The 9,207-nt window shown below is 39.1% G+C and overlaps 3 protein-coding genes across 4 annotated transcripts; all 3 read right to left on the minus strand.

Annotated features, from left to right (window-relative positions):
- Positions 1–743: 743 nt before the first annotated feature.
- LOC18013717 (cation/H(+) antiporter 4) lies at positions 744–3,817 on the minus strand. The gene is made up of 3 exons (XM_006419027.2): positions 3,554–3,817; positions 2,151–3,209; positions 744–2,058 (listed from the first exon to the last, which is right to left on the minus strand). The coding sequence occupies exons 1-3, from the start codon at positions 3,815–3,817 to the stop codon at positions 928–930; spliced, it is 2,454 nt and encodes an 817-aa protein (XP_006419090.1). The 3' UTR covers positions 744–927.
- A 270-nt stretch (positions 3,818–4,087) lies between these two features.
- On the minus strand, positions 4,088–6,225 carry LOC18013718 (50S ribosomal protein L9, chloroplastic). Of its 2 annotated transcripts, none has more exons than XM_006419029.2 (7): positions 5,969–6,225; positions 5,413–5,540; positions 5,199–5,244; positions 4,948–5,045; positions 4,816–4,863; positions 4,517–4,680; positions 4,088–4,278 (listed from the first exon to the last, which is right to left on the minus strand). In XM_006419029.2, the coding sequence occupies exons 1-6, from the start codon at positions 6,119–6,121 to the stop codon at positions 4,560–4,562; spliced, it is 594 nt and encodes a 197-aa protein (XP_006419092.1). In that variant the 5' UTR covers positions 6,122–6,225; the 3' UTR covers positions 4,088–4,278; positions 4,517–4,559. The 2 variants fall into 2 exon arrangements, with proteins under 2 accessions (XP_006419092.1, XP_006419091.1); XM_006419028.2 differs by having other exon boundaries at positions 4,100–4,286.
- Positions 6,226–6,346: 121 nt separating this feature from the next.
- LOC18013719 (pheophorbide a oxygenase, chloroplastic) lies at positions 6,347–8,896 on the minus strand. The gene is made up of 7 exons (XM_006419030.2): positions 8,362–8,896; positions 7,791–8,026; positions 7,589–7,715; positions 7,360–7,496; positions 7,119–7,278; positions 6,759–7,043; positions 6,347–6,681 (listed from the first exon to the last, which is right to left on the minus strand). The coding sequence occupies exons 1-7, from the start codon at positions 8,782–8,784 to the stop codon at positions 6,427–6,429; spliced, it is 1,623 nt and encodes a 540-aa protein (XP_006419093.1). The 5' UTR covers positions 8,785–8,896; the 3' UTR covers positions 6,347–6,426.
- Between the last annotated feature and the right edge of the window lie 311 nt (positions 8,897–9,207).

Genomic DNA, 9,207 nt, shown 5'->3' on the forward strand with positions numbered 1-9,207 from the left:
ATTTAAGAGGTAATGACACATAAATATAATCTAATCATAAGAATATATCAAATTATGTGAACAAAAGATAATGATTTAAATCAAATAACAAAATAGTATTTTCTTTTAACATAAATACAAGATACCACAGAAAATTCAGAATTTATTTGATATAATACTTTTAAATCAAGTTTAACATAATTCTTGGCATATACATATTCAGTTCTTATTGTAACTATCTATGCACATATTCACGGATTGCTTGAATAAATTAACCATGGTAAACCAAACCAAGTAAAACAATTGGTTTTAAATAATAACATGTGCACAAACTTATAATAATAACATGTGCACAAAGTTTTAAAATAACCATGGTAAACCAAACCAAGTAAAACAAATAAAATTCTCAATCTAAGATGTAATTTCCAAACTAACCAAGTCATATCAATTATACCAAATCAACGATTGTATTTTCACTTTCAATTAACAATTTTCAATTCATGTATAAGATCAAGTAATAGCTAAGCATTTGAATTGGTTTTTAGAGGTCTATTTCTAAGAATTTTTCGATCTTAGAAATTCTTGTTTTAAGAACAGAGCACTAATAAACATATTTTTCATCCTAAGTTCGGAAACAAATTTGTCGAATTATTGACCGATAAAAGAAGGTTATATATGTATATACAACATCCAAAAACATTGTAATCATTACTTGTATCTCAAGAAAACTCTTTATTCTAATAAATTCCTAACAGTATCATGAAGTGGTTTTGCTAACAACAAGGGCTTCAAAACTCTGTATATGTGCCGTCGCAACTTCCAGAAGTCCCTGTTCATTTTCGTCGCCATTTCCATCTGATCGACCGATGTTTCTTTCCCCCCAAGAAACAAGCGCAATCAGGCGTTGAATTGATCAATTCGCATCATCTTCCTGAGTATTTGAAAACCCTAAATCATCTGCTTTTGCTGCTGAATCACCAACACAGAAGCTTGGCATTTAAGATCTTGTGAAGTCAAGAGATCACCAACCACTCCAAGTTCCTCGAACTCGCTCCATTCGTCAAGCCCTTCCGTGAACACACTCTTCCTTCCTTTCTCTCTTCCAACGATGAACAGATCATATTCATTAGCAATCGATTTCAAAAACTCTGATGTCTGAGACGCGTCATTCACTACTTCCTCGTTAAAGATTATGTTGGCACCATGAAGAACATTGCTCTTCACGTCTCTGAGTAGCTCTAAATCGAGCATTCGATCCCAATCGGTTATTTGCTTGTTTCTCTGCTCGGAAGATATCAGAGAAACCACGGTGATCTTTATCCTTGAGTCACGGGCCATTCGCTTGGCTAGTGTTAAAGCTTCTCTATCGTCTCTACCTCCAAGGAAGAGCATACACACTTGGTAAGATGAGAAGTTTGCAGCCGTCTCTCGGATTGTTCTCCGGCCACTATTGCTCCGGTAAACAAAGATTCCGACAGAACAAGGAGAGAGCTCGATGACACTCTTGTTCAGTTTCCTGATCATCCTGCTGTCTGAAACAATGGTTGATCCATCAGAGGACCAAGTCTGGTGAAAAGGAAGGATGATGAGAGACGTCGTGTTGTTAAGAGCAAGCATACAGATGTCTCCATGCATCATCTTGGGAACTGATAAAGCCGTGTAAGTACTGACGAAAACAGAACCGAAGTAATCTTTGTGGAACTGATCAAACGAGGCAATGACGCTTTCCGAGTTATAAGACATGTCCTCGCTTTTTCGGGTTTGCAAACGGTGTGAGATGAAAACCGGATTGGCTCGTCCCACAAGTTCCATCAAGTGGAGGACGTAAGTAGCTACGGGACTTTCTCTTGAGGGACAAGTAGCTTCAAGGAGATTGATCATGGGATGGATATCGTCTGTTCTGTAGATACAAGATAGTATCCTTAACTCAGAATTCGGTTTCATGTGAAGCATGTTCCGCTTCTCGTATCCTGCGTACATTCTTGAAGGATCGTATATGCGTCTCAAGATCGGTGGTATGATTGCAGAGTTGAACAAGATGTAAAGAGATAAGATAGTGAAGGTCACTGGCCGGATAGACTGCAAACGAATATGGAAAAACAACGATACGCTTAGCCACGGTTTTGTATCAAAATGTGTTAGATGCATATGTTTATGAATATTGAACTTACCCCTCTTTGAAACCCAAACGCATAAGCTCCAAACTCGAAAATGCCTTTGAAGGACATGATAAGAGACAGAGCAAGGCAGTCATTTGCAGGCATACCGTATAATAAGGCAGGGAGAGTGGTGAGAGCGAATTTGACAAGAAAAGATATGAATATGAGGATGAAGATACTCTTGAAATCGACCCAAGACCGTAAAATAGAAGTATCTAGCTCTTCAGCGGATGTAGCCACGAAGAAAGGAAGGAATGTACCGAAAAACGCAGGCTCGAGCTTCTGAACTATCGCAGAGCCCAAAGGAGGACCGTGAGGAACCGCTAGGCCTAAAATGAACGGTCCCATGAAAATAGACTGCTTGCACCAATCCGCAAGAATGGCAGATCCAAAGACAAGAATGACGATTGAGTATATATAGAATTTCTTCACGGGACGACCAGAAGGCGTTCTTTTGACGACAAGGAACATCAATGGCCTGAAAATGTATATGGCGAAACAAACAAAGATCACCACTGCTGCTGCACGCTTCAAAGGACGGTCTCCGACGAAAACATCTCCGATAAAGGTGGATCCAAGACGAGTTTTCTCGTCCCTGAGTTCCTTCATGAAGACGAGAACCGCGGAGAGAATCGAGGTGCTGAAGTCACTGATCACTGCAGAAGACATAGCGAGACGACCAAGCTCTGAGTTCTGTAGCCTGAGCTCGAAAAGAAGGTTTCCAATCACCGGAAACGATGAAAGGCAATTGATCGAGTAGATGAAGATGATTTCGAAGAAATTCAGAATCGGTTCTCCCTTTTTGGTTCCTACATCTCTTAAGACGACGAAGAAGATCAATGAGCAAACTGTGATAGAGAGTAACACTGAGGAGAGACCAATGGTGATGGCTTTCTTCCCTGTGTTGCGGATTAGACTCAAGTCCATTTTAACTCCCATCAAGAACCAGAACATCATGTATGAACATGCACCGACAAGACCAAACAGAGTCTCTTTATAGTCTTCCGTGGAAAAGAAATGTCTCCCGGGTGTATTCTCCTTCAGAAACGACTTGCTTAGAAGAATACCAGTCTGCAAAACAAAAAACAGAGTTACACCCAAAAAACTCACAAACAAAAGATGAAACTTTCTGTGTTTCCAAACCAAAGATACAAACTTGAATCGAGTTTGAATCACAAACAGAGTTAAACGAAGAAAACCCGAAAAACCCAGAAACTAAAAGATGAAACTTTCTGTGTTTTCCAAACCAAAGATACAAACTTGAATCGAGTTTGAATCAAAAACAGAGTTAAACGAAGAAACCCCGAAAACCCCACAAAAAAAAGATGAAAACTTTCTGTGTTTTTCAAACCAAAGACACAAACTTTTCAAGATCGAGTTTGAATCAGGGAAAGAACATTTGAAGATTCACTTACAAGCATATGGGAAGTGAAAGGAATCATGCCAAGACGTTTGAGGAAGAAATGGAAGAATTGCCAGAGGATGGAGACGATGAGGAAAATAATCTGAACATGTGGGAACATGTAATTCCAGAACTCGATGTTCTCGTTGGGATCTGGAAGCTTCGGGGATGGCCATATCCCGCTCGAGCTCGGGTTTATGGGCACGACGCCACAGATTCTGTTCACTTCTCTCCATGTATCTCTCAGGTATAGGTTCCTATCATCTCCCAACTCCATTGTGACACCAAACTTTCTTGACAAGAACAGAGGATGATAGAAACGAGACAAAATGGTTATAAAATCGAATTAAAAACCTATAATAACTGTTTTAAACAATAAGATTGCGTAACAGAATTGGAGTGAAACGAAATACATCTGGGTTTTGTTTTTGTTTTAAAACCAATTCATCTAAAAATAGTAAATCTTGTCGGAATAAGAGACGGCGACATACGTTTCATTACAGATATCTGGTTATTTGTTAACCTTTTACAGCTTGTTAGTGTTTAATTTAAGCGTCTCTTTCCACTTCAATAGAAATATAATAACTTTGAGGAAAATATTACATTCTTTTAGTATTTCCAGGTTCCAAGATAACTTTCAAAAAAATAGCAAAAATACAAATGCATCAAAGATCTACAAGAAAAAAAATTCACAAACTTTAATTCTCAGCCACTCTCTTTTCCCTTTCTCTATGTTTCCTGCAAACCTCAAAACACCAAACACAGTGCAATGGTCCATTAGCATCTGCGTTTACGGCTAAACCTTCATTCGACGGCCAATATTCTCAACCAATGTTTAAAATATCGGTTAACTACCTTTTTCAATGCGATTAGAGTTCAGAATATGGGTTTAACTACCTATTTCAGTGTGAATTGAGACGAAACTACCATCTCTTAAAAGGAATAAGCCATAAGATCATGGAGAGCCGAGAAATACCTTGGGATGTAGTAGTAATCTTGATTCTTGACTATCTGAAGGGTTAGTTGGCGAAAACGTTGAGCTTAACTCGAGCAATGACATCAGGGTGAAGTTTGAGCTCGGCTATGTATTCTCCGGTTTCACGGATTTCCGGGAGAGAGACAAGGCGTTTGTCTATGTCCCTGCAAAACCAAGACGCAGAGAAGGAGAGAAAACCACATTAGGTTCTTTAAAGAACACTTGAAAACCAAATGCATACTGATCCAACTAAAGTGCATGTTATGTGGAATTAGTCAAATTGTTCTGTGTTATGTTACCTTTGGAGCTGCGCCTTGATGATGTCGACGAGGTCTTGTGCTGTGACACTGCATGGAAGATTAAAGTTAAGTAGAGGCTAGACATGTTTCCCAGGATCATTTAGAATCTGGATTTGGCTAAAGACGACTTACGATCCAAATATTTGTTTGCCTTTACCACCCTTGCGTTTAACCTTGAAAGCCCCAACGGTTTCAAATATCATCGCCAGTTGTTGCGCCTCTTCTTTCACCTGAAAAGTGGTTTCACGCAAAAGAAAAAACAACATACAAAATTCTCAGGTGAAACTCTATAACCAAGTAAGAGAGATTTTGGTGATCACTCAAACACCAAAACTTTACACGACGAGCAAAATGAAACAATCAATTCATTCATCTAAGGTTACCCTTTGCTTTTCTGCCTCTATCCGTTCATCTTCCATCTTCATTTCCCTGGAAAAGACAACAAAAAAAACGTTTAATTTACAAAATGAAACATTTCTTGTTGATCTCATAACAGTATAACAAATAGCTTTCGAAAGACAAGGCTTTAGAAAACAAATGTAAGAGCTTTTGCTATGCGAATAGATGTTGAGGTGACTTTAGGATTCATGAATTTACTTGAGCAGAATCGGAGTCATGAGCTGAGCCTTTCCCGTAGGCAACAGGAAGTTTCTGAAAAAACCGGCTTTCACGTCCAGTAATTGCCCTTGCTTACCCAAGTTGGACACATCCTCTTTCAAGATTACCTTAAAAAAACAAACAATATTTACTCCATTACAAAACTTCCGACCAGAAATCAAATAAACACACAAGGAATCAACCAATCCTTCGTTATTATCTTGGAGCTAAACTCCAGTAACAAAGGTTTCAACTTTGAAATTCAAATCGCACTTTTATCGCATTCCAATTTCTTACACTGTCTCGAAATGAAACATAAACAATACAAATGCGTCATGATAAATTGGAACTAGGATCAGTTTTGAATATTTCTTACCACCTAAACTGATACATGAAGAACAAAGACGGTGTTTTTGCACTAAACCCATATATTAAGCTTCTTCAAGTTCTATTTCATCTCCATCAAAATTCTCCGCTCATAATCAAAGAGAAACTAAACTCTAATCGGATTTTTTGAAGGAAACCAATGAAATGTAATCACCAGAAAAGACTTTACCTTTCGGAGTTTCTTCGTTTTCTTCTGAGCAACAACCTCCAAAGTGGACCTTCGCTGAGATACTTTTAGGGTTTCATTAGCGGCGCCATTGAAACTGTGCGGCGAAGAAAGAGAGGAGCTCCATGAAAGGGACAAAGCTGTAGAAGAAGCCATTGCGAATGATTCAGTTCAGAGAAGAGAGATAAGAGAGCAGTTTTAGTGTTATCTTCTTATCGGTGAAGAACGAATGTCTTTCTGATGTTTCGAATTTGGCCCCCTAAATTTTTGGTCGTTTGGTTTTCTTCCATAAGCTTTCTTTAATTTTACTTTTTACCCCCAACAAATATAGTCATTTTTCTTGCAACCACAATTAGATGTTAGCTATTGGAGAGTTACGAATACTGTAAAATTGCTATCAATTTCTCTGATTTTGATTTACAAGGTTGTAAGATGATTGTGTACATATACAACATATCTATCTATTCAATTTCAGAGTGAACGTAATCTCTGAACACAAAGTTATTCTCTTTTTCATGTAAAGCATAAGCAGAAGCAGCTGAGATCAGTGCTAAACCAGCCAGAACCAACCGAATCTGAACATCCGAAGGAACACCGGCTGTGGCGGCGAAGAAAACCGTCGTGCCAACAAGAAACTTCTTGAGGGTTTGGAAACCTTTGTATGCTCCTTTGCATGAGGAACACACTTGTGTATGCTGCTCAAATCTATCCAGCATCTGTTTTTGTTCAAAACATAGATGAGTTTGTATATATAGAGATCAATGATGTTGCAAAAGAAGGGTCGATGACTCACCTCGCGCTTGGTTAAGACAGTGGAAGGAAGAGGTTGGTTAGCTGCAGTGGAGCCAAACCAATCAGGCTGACTCTTCCCATGCCGTCTGAGCCAGTTCCTGAACGCAAGAACGAACCGGTCTGCTTGTGTTGGAGTGAATGTGAGCTTTGTGTACTCTTTGTTCACATCATAATCCGGTGAATCCATTGATTTAGAGAGGAACACTTTCTCTTGTCCCTGAAGTACGATCATGTCACCGTCATAGACTAAGTTTGAGGTCCAGTGTTCATACCATCTCGGTACAACCTATAACAGAACAGCATTAGAAGAGTTATGAAGACAAATCGGATTGGAGATGGAATTCAAAGTTTGTTTTTTTACCTGCCACCAAGCGGGTCCTGGTACAGAGAACTGGAAGAAGTTACGAGCGCTGCAAACGATGGAACGGGTCTTTCCCGGAGCCATTGGTATATTGAATGAGCAAATCCAAATAACCCATTTTTGATTACCAAAGATAGGTAACTTTGCATCTATCTCAATTCTGTACACACAAACATATAGAATCCCCATTACAGTATGAAACTTTATGCTAACCATTTGTGTTGGGAAACTCAAGACTCACTTGTTCAGAGAATAGCAAGGAGCAACGAATTTCGCAGTGATCCTTGGATTGTCGTCATTTGCACCTTGGAAACCCCAAGGCCCACTTGACTCCACCTTAAACGGCAATGGTTTTGCTCTGTCTCTTCTTCCTGTAACCTGTTTTACAACACCAAATCTTTGCCTGAGGATACTTTTCCTTGGCAAAAAATGCAAATACATTGGGAGCTTTGAGAGAGAGAGAAAAACACCTTATGATGAGCAAAATCGATATGTGAAGGATCAGATACGTTTTCCATGAGAGTATCATATCCATAGAAAAGATCTCTTTGAATTGTCACTGTTGAAAATTCTGGTTTGTCAAAATCATCCGGTAACCTAAATTGTTGAAGATCAAAGCTTTATTAAAGTCTGCGCATTAAACAACAAGAAGATAATCAGTTCACTCGTTACCTAGGAGGGTCAATTGAATTGGCTCTGTCCCAGCCATTTTCATCAGGCCACACAAAGAGAAGACCTTGAGACACCATTGTTGGGAACTTAATAGCGCAAGCTCTAGGGGATTTAACCGCGCGAGCTTCAGGTCCTGAAGTAGAAGCCTGTGGAATCCTAGTGCAAGATCCACACCCTGAGAAGGACCATCCATGATACGAACATTGCAAGTGTCCATTCTCATCCAATCTTCCTTCCTACAAGACCCACAATACATCAACACATACACAACACATGTATCTCTACGTTTGCTACACAAAAGTCCAGAAACTGATTCAAAGCTCAAGACTTAGGAACTTTGCCAGAAAGTTGACTTCTTTTTGCACATAACAGTTCTGATTCTGATCCTAATATTTAAATTCTAAACTTGTTGAAGCTGACTTAATAGTGAAATACACTTTAAAATAGATATATTATTACATAGTAACAATTAAACAATCATATCTCCATTAATTTATTCTTCTAATCCAATACCTAATTAAACTGTTTGTTCCAAGAGAGAGACAGAGAGATAAAGAGAGAGAGAGATTACAGATAGAGGAGCGAGCCGATGAGGGCAGAGGTCATCAAAGGCGGCCCATTTCTGATCATTCCGATCAAACCAGAGGACGAGGTCTCGACCCAGAAGCTGGAACCGGGTCGGTACATTCGGATCCAAATCTTCAACCAGAGAAACCGGGTACCAGTGATCTCTCCACTTAAACTCAGACCCTTCCTCTTCCTTCTCTCCGCCGATATCTTCTTCGAACCGCCTCTCCTCCGCCGGATCTGAAGTAGGCGTAGAAGGCGGCGCCGCCACGCGAAGAGGGTTGTCGAGAAGTTTCGGTCTTTGAGGATAAATCGAGACCCTGAAGGGGAATTTCGTGGAGTTGGTGGTGGGAGATAAAAAGGGAATCTTTATGGATTTGGATTTCGTTAGTGTCGCTGAAGCAGAAGAGACTAAAACCACTGACATTTTCCTTTTCCGACTTGCTTCTCTGGATTTTGACGATATCTAATCTTACTGAAGTTTCCGAAATCTGCGAGAAGAAGGACGAGGAAGAGCTTGCGTGCAAGTTTGCGTTTTATTCGTGGCCATCGATACCACTTTGTTGTCTTTTAACGAGAGAAACTGTTGAACAAATGGGTTTAACACGTGGCGGATTTTGGCACATGGCAAATCAGAACGTTGATCAAAGCCTTTGCCGTCAAAAATGTCAAAAATCTGTTGGACTGTTATTACTTCTTTCGTTTCAAAAAATAATTCATTTAAAGCTTTTTCATACATATTAAAAAATAATTTAATTTTCTATTTTACGTTTTATGAATTTTTAATATATTCTATTCATTTAATGAATTAGCTATAAAAATAAAAATAAAGTAGCTTTTTTAGAACATT

Source organism: Eutrema salsugineum, unplaced genomic scaffold (assembly GCF_000478725.1).
Source record: "Eutrema salsugineum unplaced genomic scaffold, Eutsalg1_0 scaffold_4, whole genome shotgun sequence".
In the NCBI taxonomy this organism is placed as follows: domain Eukaryota; kingdom Viridiplantae; phylum Streptophyta; class Magnoliopsida; order Brassicales; family Brassicaceae; genus Eutrema; species Eutrema salsugineum.

What these genes read in the sequence shown, in the direction of transcription:
- LOC18013717 (XM_006419027.2), bottom strand. Translation starts at nt 3,817, where the DNA reads ATGGAGTTGGGAGATGATAGGAACCTATACCTGAGAGATACATGGAGA. An exon ending in CTTTCACTTCCCATATGCTT is followed by an intron (nt 3,210 to 3,553) that starts GTAAGTGAATCT and finishes TTTGTTTTGCAG; the next exon opens with ACTGGTATTCTTCTAAGCAA. An exon ending in CGTTTGGGTTTCAAAGAGGG is followed by an intron (nt 2,059 to 2,150) that starts GTAAGTTCAATA and finishes ATTCGTTTGCAG; the next exon opens with TCTATCCGGCCAGTGACCTT.
- LOC18013718 (XM_006419029.2), bottom strand. Translation starts at nt 6,121, where the DNA reads ATGGCTTCTTCTACAGCTTTGTCCCTTTCATGGAGCTCCTCTCTTTCT. An exon ending in TAGAGGCAGAAAAGCAAAGG is followed by an intron (nt 5,046 to 5,198) that starts GTAACCTTAGAT and finishes ACCACTTTTCAG; the next exon opens with GTGAAAGAAGAGGCGCAACA. An exon ending in GGCAAACAAATATTTGGATC is followed by an intron (nt 4,864 to 4,947) that starts GTAAGTCGTCTT and finishes TCTTCCATGCAG; the next exon opens with TGTCACAGCACAAGACCTCG.
- LOC18013719 (XM_006419030.2), bottom strand. Translation starts at nt 8,784, where the DNA reads ATGTCAGTGGTTTTAGTCTCTTCTGCTTCAGCGACACTAACGAAATCC. An exon ending in TCGATTTTGCTCATCATAAG is followed by an intron (nt 7,497 to 7,588) that starts GTGTTTTTCTCT and finishes GTTGTAAAACAG; the next exon opens with GTTACAGGAAGAAGAGACAG. An exon ending in CTGTCTTAACCAAGCGCGAG is followed by an intron (nt 6,682 to 6,758) that starts GTGAGTCATCGA and finishes GAACAAAAACAG; the next exon opens with ATGCTGGATAGATTTGAGCA.